Source organism: Sturnira hondurensis, unplaced genomic scaffold, assembly GCF_014824575.4.
Source record: "Sturnira hondurensis isolate 20B ecotype Veracruz unplaced genomic scaffold, ASM1482457v3 Scaffold0001304, whole genome shotgun sequence".
Classification (NCBI taxonomy): Eukaryota; Metazoa; Chordata; class Mammalia; order Chiroptera; family Phyllostomidae; genus Sturnira; species Sturnira hondurensis.
Window position 1 is genome coordinate 9,257,471 of NW_028073935.1, and position 19,876 is coordinate 9,277,346.

Below are 19,876 nucleotides of genomic sequence, written 5' to 3' on the forward strand. Positions count from 1 at the left end.
CAGTTTGGGGAGTATGGGTAATACAACAGAGGTGGCACAGAATTTGTCCTGGGGTCCTTTGGGAGGTATGTATTAGATGACCTTTTTCCTTACCAGCCAATTAATAGGAAAACATTTGGTGATCCTTTCACAACAGGACCCTAGATAACTTTCCTTACCCTACTTGGAAGGAAACCTTCTCCAGAAACTGCCTTATAGGCTCAAGGTACAACAATGAACCTTGGAGGAACAGAATTCCAAGAATTCTAACTTGACTTTAAGGATAGCTTCATTTTAATTTCACTTTCACACAATTTTTATCTTTATAAAGTTAATCCAAGAAATAGGAGCAAATATGAGCCTATTTAATGGTTTTTGAGAGGGCAGCGTTTTTTGCCTTAAAACAACAATATGAAAGATTTCACAGGCTCATTCTTTAAAAATCATTTGATTAAATCTTCACTTTAAGGAAACTTTAAAATTAATAGTGCTCATCTAAAATTTTCCTAAACATAAGCAGTAATAGTAACTTCTTTAAATTATGTTGAGGATGATTCTACAAGTGGATGTTAACTGCAACCCAGAAAAAAAGAATCAATTAAAATCAGAAGACTTGGAAATATAAGGAAAAGCAACACACTGGCCTCAACACATTGGCTTTCTGTGTGCATGCCCTGCCGGGATCTTCCCCAGGACAGTCTCAGCCTAGAGCAATGTAGGATAGCCCAAGTCCCATTAATACATCAATTTTACCATCATCTCTACTAAATACAAAAGCTGAATGATAAACAAAAAGTCCAATATTCAGGGTCAAAATATCAAGACAAGGAAATTCTTGATAGTTGTTCATGTAAGAGTTTCCCGTTTCAAGCTTAACAAAACCTTACAGTATTACACTGCTGTTTAAAATACAAATGCAATCTTATTTTGAAATTACCTCCCACCCTGAATTACAACAGGAGTATTTCATGTTTATTATAGGAAAAAAATAATGTTTCTAATTGTGTTGTTTTAATACCACAATAAATATTGCCGCAGCCAAAGAGGTCCTCCACTCAGATCTACCTTTCAGCAAGAACTTGATCTTTGGCTGGGAGGAATGCAATTAGCTGATAGCCTTCAGCTGCAGAGCCTTTAGGGCCTGCAAGGTACACACTCTCCCAAGACCACCTTCTTCCCAGGTAGCTCCTAGTCAAAAACCCAGACTGATAAGGGTGTCAGGACCTGGCCCCTTCTGCCCTAAGGAGGCAAAACTAACAAGCAGTCAAAGCTCTCCACTGTGTTGGCCCAGACTTTTCCAGGTAAGCAAGAACTTGAAAGGCTTTCTCTGCCCAATTCTGCTTCCTAACATTTCCTTTCAAAGCAGGTCAAAATCTGCATCCTGGAGGCTCTTCCTCTTCAATCCTGCTTCCTCCCCCTTTCTCTCTCAGAAACATTACCTCTCCTCCCATCTTCCAACCTGAATCAGTCTCTATCTTACACTTCCAACTTTCTAGCATCTACTTCTCAGAGGATCCAAAGGAACACACCTGTATAAGCATCAGTTATTTTGTACTTCCTTATGTTAACTTCCTCATGATAAATTCTGAGAATGTAATACTGGTGAAAGATATAAACATATTGCCAAACTGCCCCTCACAAAGGCTGTTACATACCTGCTTACTTTTCCAAAATTAGTTATAAAAAAGTGTCTTTCATTATATAGTCATTAATACAGGGTATTAACAATTTTTAAGTGTTTGTCAATTTGATAGGCAAAAACTGACAAGTTAATTTGCCTTCTGGTATTTTGAAAATTTTATTCAGGTTACTGGCCTAAAAAGTATATATACATTTTCATAAATCACCAGCTCATGTTTTCCCCCCACTTGCCTATCAGGGTATTCCTTTTTAGTTTCTCTAAAAGTACTGTTGGATATAACTTTAAGTTTGTCATGGGTATTGCAAATCTTTTCTGTTTTGTCACTGATCTTTTCAATTTTCAGAGTCCAATCCATCAATCTTTTAATAAATGGTTTCTTTCTTAATATACAGAAAATCCTTCTACACACTGAGGTTTAAAAATGCATCTAAATCAGGGGCGTCAAACTCGTTTTCACCAGGGGCCACATCAGTCTCCCGGTTGCCTTCAAAGGGCCGAATGTAATTTCAACTCCTTAACAGTTAAGGAGTAGTTACATTTATACAGTCCTAAAATTATTTCAGCCCTTTGAAGGGTCAAAGAATGAGTCATGAAAATTACATGTACAGACAAGGTAGATTAAGGAGAAAGACAACAAAATTGCACCTGCCTGGTGTGGAAAGACTTCTTGGAACTAAATCTCAAGGTTTATTCAAATGAAAAGTAGATGGCTAGAATGCCTAGGAGAAAGACCATGTTCCATGCAGACTAGGTGATAAGAAAGCCAACTGTGCCCTGGCTGGTGTGACTCAGTGGTTGGAGCGTCCTCCCCAAACCAAAAGGTATCGGGTTTGATTTCAGGTCAGGGCACATACCTAGGTTACAGATTCACCCCAGCTTGGATGTGGGCGTGTACAGCCCCCTTAGTCCAGACACCAATAATCCCAGTCCCAGTGTGGCTCCCCAGTCTAGGTGCACTAGAGGCAACAGATCAACGCTTCTCTCCCAAAGATGTTTCTCTCTCCCCCTGCTTTCTCTCTCTCTCAGTCTAAAACAGCAAATGAAAATGTCCTTGCCTGAGGATTTTTTAAAGAGCCAATCATATTTGAGAAGTGGTTTATTTAACCCAGGAAAAGCAAATTGGACAGGAGCTGAAAAAGAAGAAGGCAAAAGAAACTCATTAAAAGGTTATAATATTGACAAGAAACATTTGGGGAAAAAATACTGAGAAACTAGTGTGAAGTCTATCAATACACACTACTTTTCATTTATTCTACAAATACATGCGGTATTTACTAAAAGGCCTTATATTTTCAGGACAGAATGACAGACCTCAGCCATTGAGGATCAAAGGTAATAAGTCAAAATTCCTGCAATTTAAATTTTAGTACAGATGGAAGACATAAATACAACTTATGGACAGGATGGAGCAGTAGTAGCTCAGGGTATAGTGAAACCTGCATGGTGAGAGAGAGCATTACCAACAAAAGACTTGAGCTGAGACTTGAAGGAGAAATAAGAGTTTCTAGTAAACAAGAAAAGAAAGTAAGGAAATCAATGTATGCAAAAAAAGTATACTTGGTAAGGCTGTAAAACTGCAGTGAGCTCATTATCATTTAAGCCTAAGAACAGCAGATGACATAAAGCTGGATTAGGCAACAAGGGGCTGGGCATGCACTCTGCCTTACAGTGAGGCCATTAGGTGCCTTTGAGTGTCTTAAAGTAACTTGACAGATGTTACAGACGTTAGATGTGAAGCAGGAAAAAAAAAAGAGAGATAAATCAGCACAGGTTTGATGCAATTTTGGAAATACTGAGTTTAAAGTTCCTATGAGCACCTTGAATCTCTCAAGGATTTTCTACCTAATCACCTGAACCTTTTGTCAAGTGTATGATTAATCTGGGTAATTTTTACATGATTATCAAACACAAATGTAGTGGTAATTTCCATTACTGTTGAAGTTTCCACCAATTCCATAGACTTGAATTCTTCCACATTGATAAGAGAACTAAAAATTGAGCCCAACTTGCGAAGCCTGTCAGGCTGTTTTTAGACTAAACATAGTTAATACTATAATACTGGCAATAGGCTGTAGTATAAAAGGTATCATTCTACTTTCAAAAGTGAGAATATACAATATGTCAGATAAATTTTCATTTTCATTTTATGTGCGATAAATTTTCAAAGGAAGAAAAAGTTGCATATACTAAGAGTCAATATGAAATATTGGCTATGGAGAATATGACTACTAAAACTATAAACAATAACTATGAAAATAAAGAGAACTGATATGCTGTGATATTAAGTGGCAAAAGAAGCATATAAGACTTTTGACTCCATGGTTACAGTAAAAATGACTTATGCACATGAGGGAGCATATACAAAATCTGATTCTGGGGGAGGGAGTAGAATGTTGCCTTTTCTTCTTGATATATGTTAATATTATATCACTTATGGGACTTTAACAAAGAGTAAATTAGAAAAAGAATATATCTCCTTCAAATATCTATACAAATGCATTTATTCAAAAGATGTGTATTGAATACTTATTATGTTTCAGGAAACTTTCCTGGGCACTGGGAACATATTTAACAAAATAGAACTTAACAAAATAGAAAAGCATTATGCCATTATGGAGCTTCCCCTCTGGTTAGGGAAAGAGAAGCAAAAAATCAAAGAGAAGCATATGTTATGATATGATAATAGGGAATAATAAGTGCAATTTTAAAAAAGAAGGAAGGAAAGGATAGAAAATATGGAAATGGCATGAGTGAGGGGTGCTTTTCCTCCTGCCATTTTGAACAGGGTGATTAGGGAAGTCTAACTGAAAAGACCTGAGGGGTTAAAGGTACAAAGCTGGTGAAAAGGATGTCGGGAGGAAAAGCATTCCAGGCAGAAAGAACTAAGAATGGCAGAGATCCTGAGGCAGATGTGTGCTATTATTGTATGTGAAGAATAGCAAGGACACCTAGCAGCTGGAGCAGAGAGAGGGAGAGGCAAGAGTGGCCAAAGAGAAACACAGTGCCAGAGAAATTTTTCAGGAGTTTCGGCCAAGGTGGAGGCAATAGGTAAAAGGATTTGCTTTCTTGCACAACCAAAAGAAGGTTTAACAACCAATGTAAAAACAATAAACAACCAGAACTGCCAGAAAATCAAACTGCATGGAACTCCAACAACTCAGTAGTTAAAAGAAACATCCATCTAGACTGATAAGAGGGGCAGAGACAGGAGACAGGCAGCCGAACAAAGAGGACGCGTGGCAATACAGATGAACACGTAGGCAAGGCAGGGCTGGGTGAGCAGGAAACTGAAGACTCAAAACCTCTAGCTATAAAATACTGAAGGGGTTGCCACAGCAGAGAAACTCCCAGTCCCACAGGAGAGTTCATTGGAAAGTGGGGCTAGGGCAGAGCAAGCCAGAGGCATCGTTCCCTCTCTGACCCCTTCCCTACAGACAGTGCCACAATGCAGAAATGTGGGCTGATCTGCCCTGGCAAATACCTAAGGCTCCGCCCCTTACTACATTACAGACCCACTGAGACCAAAAAAAAAAAAAAAAAAAATATGGACCAAATGAAAGAACAGATCACAGCTCCAGAAAAAAATACAACTGAGCAATCAAGAGTAAGCCAACATATCAGATGCACAGTTCAAAACACTGGTAATCAGGATGCTCACAGAATTGCTTGAATATGGTCGCAAAATAGAGGAAAAAAAGAAAGCTATGAAAAGTGAAATAAAGGAAAATGCACAGGGAACCAACAGTGAAGGGAAGTAACAGCCTCCGCCGTGCCCCATTTCTTCTCCGACCCAGCTACTGGTCTCTGACCCTCCTACCAGTTTGGAAGAATGTTTCTTAACTCCTTGGTTGTTGGACTTCCATACAGTTTGATTTTCTGGCAGTTCTAGTTATTTTTTGTTTTTAAATTTATTGTTGTCCTTCTTTTGGTTGTGTGAGTAGGCAAAGTATATCTACCTACACCTCCATCTTCACTGGAAGTTAGCACATTCTCTTTTTTTAAAAATGGTACCAGAACAACTGGACTCCCATGTACAAAAAAAAAAAGAAAGAAAAAAAGAAACTCGACTTATACCTTCATACCTTGTACCATATACAAAAATTATCTGAAAATGAATAATAGCCTTAAACTTCTAGAAGAAAAGTTACAAAAAATCTTTTTAGCCTTAGGCAAAGATTTCTTAGCTATAACACCAAAAGCCTGACTCATAAATAAAAAATGATAAATTGAACTAAAACTAAAAAAAACTTCTGTTCTTCAAAGAAAACTGTCAGGGGAAAAAAAAACATGACTCATTCTTGGATAAAACTCCTGTAAATCATTTATCTAATAAAGGACTTAAATGACTATGATATATACATATATTTGTATAACTCAACAGTAATTAGACAATAACTCAATTTTAAGAACTGAGAGAATTGGGATAAGAATCTGAACAGAAACTTCACAAGGATACAGGGATGGCAAATAGGCACATGAAAAGATGCTCAATAATATTAATCATTAGAGAAATAAAATTAAATTATGATATATCACTAAATATATATCAGAATTACTTTTTAAAAAAACTGACAATAGTGGCAAGTATGAAGACAACAGGAACTCTCAGTCATTACTGCTGGAAATGTGAATTGGTACAACAACATGTACAAAAGAATTTGGCATTTTCTTAAGTTAAACATATTCAGCAATCCTACTCCTAGATATCAACCTAAGTGAAATGAAAACATATTCACTTAAAAACCTGTATGTGAATCTATACAGTGACTTCATTCAAAACTCTTAAAAACAGCAGGCAGCCCAAATGTTGTTCAACTGGAGAAAGGATGTACAAAATAAATTGTGTCACATTCATACAATGGAATATTAGTCAACAATGAAAAGAAACATGCAGCAACATGGATGAATCTCAAAAGCATCACACTTAGCTCAGGAAACCAGCTCAAAGGCTGTAATAATTCCATACATATGAAATTCTGGTAAAGGCAAAACAATAGGAACCCAAAACTGATCAGTAATTGTCATGGATTAGGAGGAAGACTACAAAGAAGGTTGGGGAAGAGGGGTGATGGAACTGTTCTACATGTTTGCAATTGTGGCCATACAACCATACACACTTACCAAACTCATGAAACTTTATACTAAAAAAGAGTACATTTTACCCTGGCTGACTTGGCTCAGTGGATTGAGTGCTGGCCTGTGAACTAAAAGGTTGCTGGTTCAACCCTGTCAGGGCACATGTCTGGGTTGTGGGCCAGGTCCCCAGTTGGGGGCACATGGGAGGCAACTAATCGATATACCTATTGCACATCGACGTTTTTCTCCCTCTCTTTCACCCTCCCTTCCCTTCTCTCTAAAAACAAAATCTTTAAAAAAAAAGAGTAAATTTCAGTTTACATAAATACCTCATTATACCTCAATGAAAAAGTTAATTCATAAAGATATAACACAATTTTCAAACTAAAAGTAATTTTCAAACTAAAGTAAACTAAAAGTAATTTTCAAACTAAAATTTTCATAATAATGAAAATAATTAGCTACTACTGTAGCTAACAAAAACTTGGGCTATCTGAGGATAAACAAAATGATTAAGACAATTTTTTATAAACAGGAATAAAAAAGGAAATGTACAACAAAGTTTGCAAATGAAAAATGACTTTAAAATATTTTCTCCAATTGTTCAAATTACAATTCAGTATTGGGTTCTTTTGGCCGTCAGTGTTATGTGGAAACTGTAAATTATTATTCTTTTCTATACAACAGATTCTCTGTCAATATATGACCAGCAGCCTATCATCTCCTAAAAGAGACAGCCCCTAGAATTATCTCAATGACCTATGTCACAATAGAGAAGAGAACATGACACTGTTACTGGTAGACAGTCTGTCACTGGGTGTCATGGCATCTCCCCAAGTAGTGTTCCTTACAGGTTGGATGGTGGCAAGGGGAGCTTCTTAGACTGAGCATGCAAAAGCAAGATAACTGGGGAGAGGAAAAAGCCCTCCCTACCATTCCTATACCAGATTGGAGGTAGGACCAGGGGAAGGCAGGCACAGGCTCCTTAGATGGCACAGAAGGTGCTAAACTAAAGAGGCCTGTCAGTCTAGGCTAGAAAAAGAATTGATCAGTTGGAAGGAAGACCCACCCAAAGCATGTGAAAGTTTGGGAAGTTGATTGGTCATTTTTAAAAAAATTTTATTTATTTATCTTTACAGGAGAAGGGAAGGAGAAAGGGAGAAAAACATCAATGTATGGTTGCCTCTCCTGCATCCCCTGCTGGGAACTGGCCTGCAACCCAGGCATGTGCCCTGACTGGGAATCGAACCTCAATCTGGATCTTCTGGTTCACAGGCCTGCACTCAATCCACTGAGCTACAACAACCAGGGCTGATTGGTCATTTTGAGAATCCTCTGGGTCAGTCCCATACCCAGGCTAAGATAATCCCAAGGGAACAGAGAAATATGCTTTCGCTCTATCTTGCTCGCAGGCTCACCACCTCAAGACCTGCATTCTCAGGAAGCCCCTCTGTCTGTCTTTCTTTCTCTATCCCACCTGAGGGGTAGTGAGCTTGCTCATTGTCTTGCTTAGGATCATGTCACCTTGCAGTCCTAGCAGCTGCATGGCTCATAGCTTTGCGGGCTCTACTCAACAATCTCCCAGGAAGGAACCTGAAACAGACAGCAGTGGGAACAAGTTACACTACCTGGATGGAGACTGTGACTACTTAGCAACTGCCTGTAGACTTCGAAGAACTGTGCTTCAGAATGGAGCAGGAACTCAACACTGGCTTTTGTCTTGGTTCTGCTAAGGAGATGGTCTTTGAAATGAGTTCCACTATTCTCCCAGGTTGGGCAGCACCTGAATAAACCACCTTCTTTTTGCATCAGCACCTGCTTCACAAATTTGGCTTTTGAGGTGGCAGGTAACCAAACCTCTATTTTCACCAATATAAATGTATGGTTTAAGAAGCCTGTTAGAATTAATTGTTTATAGGTGGGAATAGATGCAAACTGTTGATGCACTAAGTAACTGCCAAAGCCATGAATGAGGGCCTGGGGGAAGGAGGTACAATGATAACATAAACAAAAGACAGGGTGTTCAACAAAGTTTGAAAAAGATAATCCTCATTCTCCCCAAAATGGAAATAGTACTCAGCTCATGGGTTTGGGAGGATATATGTAATAATGCAACCACCACAATCCTTGCCATAATAAATTCACTTTTACATTTGGTAGTATTCAATTACGAATCCACATATAACATATCTTGAATACTTAAATATTTGCAAAGATCTTTAGAGGTTACTAGACCACTAAAAAAGTAAAACTATGCCCCCCCAAAATAAAAATGCCTAAAGTTCCCTTTAGTTTTAAAAATATATAAGAAAATTTTAAAGTTCTTTTTTCATGATTGGTAAATACAATTGAAAGGCATTTCATGTTATTTTAAGATTGAGTGTATAGAGTTTACAATTGCTAAAAAGAAATGAAATAGGTGTACTGTAGTTTCCCCTTGTTCATGGTTTTGCTCCATAGTTTCAGTTCCCATGATCAACCAGTTTGAAAATATTAAATGGAAAATTTCAGAAAAATTCTTAAGTTTTTACGGCAGACTGTTTTGAGTAACATTATGAAATCTCACACCATCCTGTTCAGGATGCGAATCATGCCCTTGTCCAGTGTATCCACACTATGTACAAGCTACTCATTTATTATTCACTTAGTAACGTCTCAATTGTAAGATCAACAGTACCGCAGTGCTTGTGTTCAGTAATCCTTATTTTACACTGTAATAGTCCCAAAGCTTGAGTAGTGATGCTGGAAATTTGGATATGCTAAAAAGAAGCTGTAAAATGCTTCCTTTTAAAGTGGAGATGGTGTGGGGACAAGAAAAAAACATAACACATATAGGGTTTGGTAACTACCCATAGTTTCGGTAATCTAATTGGGATCTTGGAATGCACACTGGCAAAATGGGGGAATTATTGTGACTACAACAAAACATATGTAGGACTTGTATGATAAATAATGTTGATAAAAGAAATCAAAGAAAACATGAAGATATTGAGAGCAATAATTTGTCCATAAGTTGGAAGACTCAATGTAGGTATCAATTCTTTGTAAATTGACATAGAGATTTAAAATAATTCCTATAAAAATCCCAGCAAAATTATTTGATAAGACTAACTAAAATTTATAAATTTTGAAAAGAAAGTGAGAAGAATCAGTCTACTGTATTTCACGACTAGTTATTTAGTGACAGGAATCAAGGCTGTTCTAATAGAAAACCCAGAAACAGATCCACAAAAATATGTTCAACTGATTTTTGACAAAAGTGCAAAAGCAATTCAAAAGAGGACTGACAAATGGTGCTGTAGCATCACTAGGCCAAAAAAAAAAAAAAAAAAGACCCTTGACCTAAATTTCATAGCTTATCTAAAAATTAACTCAAAATGGATCAAAATATAGACTGTAGCCCTGGCTGGTGTGGCTAAGTGAACCAAAAGGTCACTGGTTTGATTCCAGTAGGGCACATGCCTGGGTTGCGGGCTCGGTCTTTAGTCTGGGTGGGGGCGGGGGGTAGGGGTGAGAGTCAACTGGTAGATGTACCTCTTGCACACTGATGTTTTTCTTACTTTCTCTCCGCCTCCCTTCCCTGTCTCTAAAAGTAAATAAATACATAAAATCTTTTAAAAAAACCACAGAGACTGGAAAACTTTTAGAAGAAAAACACAAGAGAATACTTTTGGGATCTATGGTTAGGCAAAGATTTTTTTACACTTAACAACAAAATACGATACATGGGAGGAAAAAATTGAAAATTTTTTTTATAAAATTAAAAACTTTTGCTCTGCAAAAGATTCTATTAAGAAGATGAGCCCTGACTGGTGTAGCTCAGTGGATTGAGCGTGGGCCTGCAAACCAAAGGATCACAGTTCAATCCCCAGTCAGGGCACATGCCTGGGTTGCAGGCCAGTTCCCAGCAGGGGACACACGAAAGGCAACCATACATTGATATTTCTCTCCCTCTCGCCTTCCCTTACCCTCTAAAGATAAATAAATAAAAATCTTTAAAAAAAAGAAGATGAAAAAACAAAAAAGAAAACATTTGCGAATCGCCTACCAAGGAAGGACTAGTATTTAGAATATATTTTTAAAAATAAAACCAACAATTTAAAAAAACCATTTGGAAAACAGGCAAAGACATTTCCTTGAAGAGCACATCCAGGTGGCAAATAAACTCATGAAAATATGTTTAACTAGCTATTAACTAGCTATCATTAGCTATTACAGAAACACAACCTAAACCACAATAAATCACTACATACCTATCAAAATGTAGTGATTTAAAATAAAAAATAGGAACTCCAAATGCTGGTGAGGATGTGGAGAACCTGATCTCTCATACATTGCTGGTGGGAATGGAAAATGTGCAAAATGCTGGGAAACAGTTTAGCAGTTTCTTAAAAATCTTCATCCAGCTACTACGTGACTGAGCAACTATACTGCTGGGAATTTATCCCAGAGAACTGAAGACTTATATTTTCGTTATGTTATATTATATTATAGACACTGTGCATGTGTCTACATCAGTTTCATTAGAATAGCCCAACAACCTAGATGCCCTTCAAACAAAGTGTGGTATATCCATACCATGGACAACTACTTAGCAATTAAAAGGAACAAACTAATGATTTCATGCAAAAACCTGGATGAAGCTCCAGAGAATACTGCTGAGAGAAAAAAATCCAATCCCCAAATGTTAAGTACTGTGTGATTCTGTTATATAACAGTCATGAAATGACAAAAGTACATAAATGAAGAACAAGTGGTTAGTGGTTAGTGGAGGTTAAGGAGAAAGAGAGATGGAAATGAAGTGGGAATGGGTATAAAAAGGATCCTTATGGCGATAGAAAGTTCTCTATCTTCACAATATCAATGTCAATGTCCTAGATGTGGTACTATATTGTACTGTTTATTTATATATATATATATTTTATTGATTATACCATTACAGTTGTTCTATTCCCCCCCTTCATTCCCCTCCACCCTGCACACCCCCTCCCTGACCATTCTCCCCCCTTAGTTTATAACCACGTGTCTCAAGTTCTTTAGATTCTATATTTCCCCTACTATTCTTGCCCTCCCCCTATCTATTTTCTACCTACTGTCTATGCTATTTTCTGTACCTTCTCCCTCCTTCTCTTCCTCCCACTCCCCTGTTGCTAACCCTCCATGTGTTCTTCATTTCTATGGTTCCGCTCCTGATCTAGCTGTCCTCTTGGTTTGCTTTTGTTTTAGGTGTGGTTGTTATTGTACTATGGTTTTGCAAATGCTATTATTGAAGAAAACTGAATAAAGGGTGCAGGGATCCTTACTGCATGTGAATCTACCATGATCTCAACATGAAAAGTTTAATTAGAAAATAAAGGTAGCCTTATTACTGTATTGAAAAATAAGTGCAGCAATTGACAAGAAATTCAACACCAATTAAATGAAGTGCTCCCTTCAGCCCAAGTTTAATTCTGAAGATAACTATTGTTATGGTAGGTAGTTACTGAGTTCTTAATAAAGGAAGGAAGCAAAGGAAATCAGACATTAGTAACCATAATCAACCAGGGAGTATAAGCCTGTTTGCTTCACCAGGAACCTACAGCATTTACAGACTCATTCACACACTCCAGGAAATTGTTACCAAGATGGAGCTGACAGAAAATCAACCCAACAGGAGCACTGCTATAATTGACTGGGGGTGGGAGTGTATCAGGGCAAGATAAGCACCTTGGCAACAGAGAAGATACTTGACCATAGAGTCCTGTCAATCTAACCTGGAAAAGGAATCAATTGGCTAGGGGCTGGGACCACTGGAAGTCCAGGAAAGCTTAGGAAATTGATTGGTTAGTTTTAAAAAGTGCCTGGTCAGTTCCAAGCCTGAGATAATATAACCCAGCTTAATAAGGACACATTCTGTCTCTCTCACCAGGGAACATACACCAGCCCCATGAGTTTGCACATGTGAGTCCAGTAGCTGCTCAGGCAAGCAGCCTTGAGGCCTCCAAATGCAAACTCCATGAAAGAGTCTAGGTGTCACAGGTGGGCACAAGTAACCAGGTTCTTGGTGATTGAAACAAAGAATTGAACCGAACACCCAGAGTTTATAGCAGAGAACATGGGAGCAAGCCAACTCCAGGCAGAGATTGACCTCCCAAGATAGAGGGACTCTATTCTTACAGAACAAATCCCTCCTGGCTAGTTTTGGCAGACTTTTACTGCGCATGTGCAAGTACTTGTATTACTTCAAAGCTACTGCACATGTGGTCTCCCATGATTTCCCCTGATTAGCCACCAGGGAAGGGGGTCCCACAATGTTACCAAATGGAGCCCCCTTCTCCTGGGGTCCCCCTGTACTAGGTTCACCTTGCCCATAGCCAGAGAATTATACCTCTCCACGTTAGAGATTGGTGACTAGGCAAGGAATTATTTCTTCAAGTTATACAGACTTAAGAGTAATGACTTAATGTCTTCATCAAAATCCCAAAGTTCGTTAAAACACCCACAAACACCCATACAGTCCTTCCTTCCCCTCTTTGCCTGGACTGGGATACTGTTGGGAACCACTCTGCATGGTTTCAGTAGTTGTAACTCCTATGGCTAAGGATGAGTGAGCAACCTCCAGAATGCAAGCCACAAGGAGACAAAGCTTGTCTCTGGTGGCAAATGCTGCTTTTGCTTCCTCCCCTGCCCCCAATGCATTGTCTGTTAGTCAGAGACAGGTAGGACCCCTCTCTCAGAGGAAGGGCAACCTAAGCCAGACACAATTACTTGGGAGGCCATCATGGAAGGACTGCGGGGGTGGAGGGTGGGGCTTCAACGAAGAGGGAGTGATGGACCCTGACCCCCCTGGGCTATTTTGACATAGCCCGAGTCCCCATGTCCTCTGGGAGAAGTGCTTCCTGGCTCTAATCCACTTAATCCTGAAAACCTGGGATGGGGGAGGTGGTACAGCCCCTTGCCTGGCTAGTGCAGGACCCAGGGTAATCCAGCATAAGAAAGACTTCCTCAAAGTCCTGTGAAGTCTGCTTTGCTAAGAGTGCTTTCATTCATATGTTAAGGGTCCGAGCAGGAAATGAGGATGTCTCCCAAAGTTTCTGCAACCCCCTTTCCTGACAGACACTGCCTCAGACCAAGCCCTCAGATTTCTTTGAAATGTTATCTACTGTTTGATCCTTGACACCTGTATTCCTGTGTATTACAACCCAATAAAAGCTACTGAGGAAGGGGCTCCTGGCTTTTCCCCTCTGAGAGATTGGCCACTTTCATCTGTGGTGGACAGGGGGGACTTGCTGGCAAAGTCGCTCCCACAGGGTACCATATCTCAGGAAAAGAAACAGAAGTTCCCATGGCTCAGGCAGTCCCCAGTTTTTCCCAGTAGTTAGTGGTCAGCTGGCAGGCCTCCCTCGGTTCCCAGCACCATCAGCTGTGTCGTTGGGATCTCCAGTTCTTATTCCAAAACCACATGGCACTTTTTCATGGCCCACCAGCAAAAGTCCTTTCACCCCTATCCTTCCTACAGTGTCTCTCCTGCATTCTTCCAAACTGCTAAGAGAGAGCTCTGCATCACTGCTACACCTTGTTTCCCAGCTTCCTAAGCTGAGAGGCAAAGGGAGACCCAAAGTTGCGTGATTCTCCCCTGCCAAAGCTATGTGGTGACTCTTGTCATGGCTGCTGTGCCTGGGTTTAAATCCCAGCGCTAATATTTCTCTGCAGCCCCATTTTCAACTCCTCCCACAATCAGCTACACTTGCCAGCACTCCTGTATTTTCCAGCTTTTCTGGGCTGCCATAATAAGTCTGGGCAGGCATGGTCCCGTGGTGTGGAGCCAATCATCTCCAAGCTCTCACGCAGGCTTGTAACCAGGGAGAGTTGCCTCCCAGTTACATCTTGGCTGGAAGTCACTCCCTTCTCCCTGGCTCAAAGCATGGCCACAGCTATTTAACATATCTATGAAATTAGTTAAAGGTTACAGATATGTTAAATGACTATTCTAGAGGTTATCTGCAAAACTGTCCCTATGTAAAACAACTCAAAGGCCCTGATTCATGTATCCCAACCCCCAGCTCAGACCTGTGGGGGTGAAGACATCCCACATTTTTAATATCTCCTGGACACCCTGAGCTCTGGATCCCATTACAAACCCTTCTTTTGGGGACCGCATGGCTACACCCTGTTACATAGGTACAGCAGTGCAGCCCTGAATAGCACTAAACTACCTAGACAGGGACTAAGATCGCTTAGCAGCTGCCTGTGCGCTCCGAAGGAATAAGCTGTAATACGAAACAGAAACTCTGGGCACTGGCTTTTGTTTTTGGTCTTGCTGAAGACACAGTTGGACTTTTCCCATGGCGGGACTGATGAAGATGGCAAACAGGGGACCTATTTTATTTTTTAAATTCTCACTAGAGGTTCATTGCTTTTTACAGAAATAGGAAGGAAGGGAGAGAGGGAAACATGCATGCAAGAGAAAAACATCAATCGGTTGCCTCCCAAACCCACTCAGATGGGGACTGTATGCACCCAGACCAGGATTGCACTCACAACCACGACATGTGCTCCAACTGGAAAGGAACCTTCAATCTTTCGGTTGGGGGAGATGCTCCAACCAACTGAGCCACATGGGTCAGGGCCAGGGGCAGTCTTCTATTTCCACCCAAAAAAATATTGCCACACCACAATCTCCAACGCATGGGTCTATGAAATGCTTTCCTCCAAGCCCTCTCAGGCTACAATCAGAAATCTGTTCCTACAGCAGAAAGTCAGGAGATTGCTTAGACAAGTTCTCAAACTTTTTGGTCTCAGGTTCCCAAAGAGGTTTTGTTTGCATGGATTACAATCACTGATATTTATAGTATAAGAAATTAAAATAAAAATTTAAAAGACAAGTATTCTCAGAGACACATTCCATAGGCCCTGCGGTGAAGCCCGTCAATCACTCCACATCCTGTAGCCCCTGAAAAATTCAACGTATACTCAAAAGAAAATGAATGTAAAAAAGGCAAATAACAGAATTGTGACATTTTCAGAAACGCTGGCTTACTATCAAACGATATATAAAACTGACTTGAAAGGTATCAACCACCGAACAAATCAGTCGCACGTGTTATTTTAATGCACGAGGATGCAAAGGTAAAAAAAGTGGGGGGAACCTAGGAGAAGAAGGAGGAGGCTCAAATCTTAACTGGAGGATATCTTGGACTAGAGCACAATTGAGTTAAACCAAACAGTGAACGAACCGGTGGCAGCTCAGCGAGTACAGTCAGGGAAAGATACACAACTGTAAAAGACCACTAGTTTCTTTAATTGGCTCTGTGCATCCAAAACCGTTATAAAAACGATGGACCCACGATCACAGTTTCAGATGTAACTTTTGCCCAAGATGGGAAGCCACGCAAGCCGCTTCCCGCCCGGCGCTACGAGGTGCCCGGCACCCTGAGCGCCAGGTGCGGGCTGCCCGCCAAAGCCATACGGACAGGAGAGAGTCCCTGTACCCCTTTGTCGTACCGGCCGGCCGCGAAGCCGAAAAGACCGTGGAAGGCAGGTCCCCACCAACGCCGCCGCCGCCGGGGCCGCACGCAGTCGGGACCAGCTGCCCGCCCGAGCTCCAGCGGGAGGAAGTTACGTTGGGACCCCGGGAACGGCAAGGTGGAGATCCTGGGAGTCAGGCCCTGGGAAAGGGTCCCCGGAACTCACCAGGTGCCGCGCCTCCTCAGACATCATGATTCCGGGCCGTAGCTGAGGGAAGCAGGCTGAGGGCCAGCAGAACAGTGGTCTCAGCCAAGCCCAGACCAGCGCGTCCCAACGCAAGGAGCCAGGGGACCAGGGAGGGCAGAACGCACCGGGCGCACATGGCGCGGGCCGTAGGCGGTGCAACGAGAAGGGCGGGCCTCCACCCTGCGGTGAAGGGGAGGGGCCAAGCTGGGGGCGGTCGCGTGCACGGCTGTTACAAGAGCATCCTTTATGTTTCTCGGGACAAGCAAGGGAAAGGTGACTGGAGGACACTGGGAACTTGCGGTAGACGACGCGTGGAAATGAAGCCCGGAACCCTTCAACCAGAGGCCGAGAGAGCAGCCAGTACGGCCGGCAAGAGAGCCGGAAATGGGCGGTGCCTGTGGGCCTGTCTTGGCGGGAGGCTGGCTGGAGCTGAGATTGCGGTCATCCCGGGACCGGAAAGGAGTGGGGCGGGGCCGGCGAAGGCGTGTTTGCGCTGGGTGCGGCGGGGTGAGTTGTAGCCGGTCTCTCCCGCGGCAGACTAGACATCTGCAGCCTGAGGAACCCTCACCTGCGAACCGGCAGCGATGGGGCCAGGTTGAACCGCCCGCCTGCCAGCTACTAAGCGAGCCGCGAGACCACGGATGGAGGGCGCAGCAGAACTCGGCCCCAATGCGGTGCTGCTCTTCCTCGAGGAGCGCGGGGGCCGAGTCCGGCGCTCCGAGCTGTTGCAGCACTTCGCGGGCGCCCTGAGCAACAAGCCGGAGCAGCGCGCCCGCTTCAAGGAGTTAGTCAACGCGGTGGCTACCGTGATCACCGACCCGGCCGACAACTCTAAGTATGTGCACCTCAAGAGGAGGTTCTACGGAGGCCCACCGTCGCCCAAGGCCATGCCCTCCCGGGACCTGCCCCACATCTCGGTGACAGCAGAGGCCGAGCCCCCCGGCGGCGCCCCCGAGAGGCCGTTCGGCGGAGCAAAGGGCCAAGAGCGTAGCCCGTGCCTCCAGGCGGCGGCGCCGGAGGCGCTCTGGAAGCCGCAGTTCGAGCCCGGCGGACGGGAGCCTTCCGCTGCCAGTCTTGGGCCGACCAGCTTGGCAGACGACGGCAGAAGCGGCGGAGCCCGCAGGAGAAACTCGCGGCGCGACGCGCAGCCTCCGGCCGGAGGACCGGCCCCCGCGACCGGTGAGAACCTGGAACCCAAGTCCCACGGCCGCGAGGAGGCGGAAGGGGAAAGCCCTCACGGGGGGACCACCACTCCGAGGTCTCCTCGCCAAAACCTCCGGGATCTTGTAATTGGCAGCTCCCCGCAGCTAAAGAGGAGCATCTATACTGGAGGCAGCAGCCCCGGGGGCTTCTCTGGGTTAGGACGCGGGAAAGGCGGGGCTGACTCGGACAACGCATCTGTTGCTTCGTCCTCCGCAGAGGAGGAGAGCAGCAGCGGAGGATCCGTGACGCTGGACCCTTTGGAACACGCCTGGATGCTCTCAGCCTCGGACGGCATGTGGGACAGCCTAGAAACGTTGCTCACTTGCGAGCCCGGCCTGCTGGCTAAGCGGGACTTCATCACCGGCTTCACCTGCTTGCACTGGGCCGCCAAGCACGGTCGGCAGGAGCTCCTAGCCATGCTGGTCAACTTCGCCAACAAACACCAGCTGCCAGTAAATATCAACGCTAGGACAAGTGGAGGCTACACAGCCCTTCACTTGGCAGCCATGCATGGGCACGTGGAGGTGGTGAAGTTGCTGGTGGGGGCCTATGACGCAGATGTAGACGTCAGAGACTACAGTGGGAAAAAGGCCTCGCAGTACCTGAGTCAGAGCGTCGCTGAAGAAATAAAAAACCTGGTAGGATCCGTGGATGAGGAAGACGGGGAGAGTGCAGCGGGCAGCGGGGGAGGGCGCTGGAGGTTTTCAAAGGTTCTCCCTTCGCACCTTATCACCTACAAATTCTCGCATGTCTTGGAGGATGGTGGGGATCACCACCACCACCACCATCACCTGGCTGAGGGATGGACTGGAAGCAAAGTAAAGGACCCAGGTCGCAAAGCTTCAGGCAGCTGTAGTGGGCGAGTAAAACCCAGACTCAACAAAATCCACTTCCGAACCCAGATCATACACACCACACCCTCTTTCAGAGGCCCCGAGCAGCCCCTGGAGGAAGGGGAGCAGGAAGAAGAGGATCGGTCTCTTAAAGTCCACTTATCCTCATTCAAATTGAGACCGAAGTCCAATGTATTCGGGTAAAAATATTTTTAATAAAATTCTAAGTTTAATTTGCGAAATAGAATACTGGGTGTAAGCAAGTAAGTGGCACTAGAAAAAACATAGGGTAAATTATGCATTCTTACTTGGTGGATTGGAATGGATCAGGGACATTTCCCTCTAGTATTCTGGGTGAAGTGGTTTTTCCAAGTGATTCATCAAACCTTTTTCTTATGCCAGCCCTCTACCCTGGTGTCCTTGTTTGTGAGGACGAGAAATGGATCTAAAATTGGGGGTACAGAATTGACGACTGGGGCTTTCTTTGATTTAACCATTATTGGATGCCATGCAAAGTAAAGAATATTGCGCTTTTATGTATATGTTTTTGAAAGTACTTAATATTCCAAAAACAACAAGAAATGCAAATTGTAGTGAAACTTAGTGTTTGTTAAGTGAGAACAAAACTACATACTCCCTGTCATTTTTACTAATTGCATTTGGTTTTTAAGATACTACAGAGGGTCAGGTAAGAGTTGAAATGCAAAAATACTAATTAGAGAATAATGTGAATAAAAATGGGAACTCTCTTGGTAACCTATTTGTATTATAAGCAGTGTCCAACTATTTCTTAGAAAGTAATTTCAGGTTTGATCACTGAACTGAAAAAACTAGACAACATTCACTTCTGAGTTAATCTTAACCTAAATATCTTATGTTAATATCCTCTTAAATATCTCATACCACTGCATTTAGTATTAAGATACATTATTATTAATAACTCTACAAATTTTCATTTAAAGAAAACATGTTTAATAATCTATGGTATTTTTTTAGTAAAATACTGCTTTGGTTCTGATTCTTATTATCTTGTTTTGCTATTCTAAAAATTTTAATTTGCTGAAGTTTTTATTCTAGAATTATGTAACCATTAGTTCTATTTGACATGACCCTACTTGTTGGTGCTTAGAGTTGAACTGAGTATAGAAACTGTTCTGGTTTAGATGATTAACAAAAATTGGCATGAATGTTAGTGAACCTGTGCTTCTGCGAAGTAATCATTAAATCAACGTAGTGACTCACTTGAGGCATTTTGTTTTACTAATAAAACTCTCATAGTCTCTATGATTTGTAGCAGTATTTTGCAAATATTTAAAATACTAAATTCCTTCAATTTTTTCATTGTTTCCTGGAATCTTACAAATCAGAGGTGTCAAACTCATTTTCACTGGGGGTCACATCAGCCTTGCAGTTGCCTTCAAAGGGCCAAATGTAATTTCAACTCCTTAAC

General features: G+C 42.4%; 2 protein-coding genes across 6 annotated transcripts in view; one reads left to right on the plus strand and one right to left on the minus strand.

Annotated features, from left to right (window-relative positions):
• Positions 1–16,710, minus strand: part of SEPTIN10 (septin 10) — a 69,941-nt gene extending 53,231 nt beyond the window's left edge. For 4 of the 5 annotated variants that reach the window (XR_005070104.1, XM_037070752.1, XM_037070745.1 and 1 more), the window contains exon 1: positions 16,370–16,567. Coding sequence is in view for 2 of the 5 variants with exons in the window: in XM_037070737.1 (XP_036926632.1) it covers positions 16,370–16,396 (27 nt within the window). In the remaining 3 variants the exon portion in view is untranslated. Of the gene's footprint in view, positions 1–16,369 lie in introns of all 5 variants that reach the window. The other variant, XM_037070750.1, reaches the window with a different exon arrangement.
• Positions 16,711–16,754: 44 nt separating this feature from the next.
• On the plus strand, positions 16,755–19,667 carry SOWAHC (sosondowah ankyrin repeat domain family member C). The gene has a single exon (XM_037070726.1). The coding sequence runs from the start codon at positions 17,032–17,034 to the stop codon at positions 18,628–18,630; it is 1,599 nt and encodes a 532-aa protein (XP_036926621.1). The 5' UTR covers positions 16,755–17,031; the 3' UTR covers positions 18,631–19,667.
• The last annotated feature ends 209 nt before the right edge of the window (positions 19,668–19,876 follow it).

Bases quoted from the DNA above. Each gene is read 5' to 3' on its own strand.
- SOWAHC (XM_037070726.1), top strand. From the start codon at position 17,032: ATGGAGGGCGCAGCAGAACTCGGCCCCAATGCGGTGCTGCTCTTCCTC.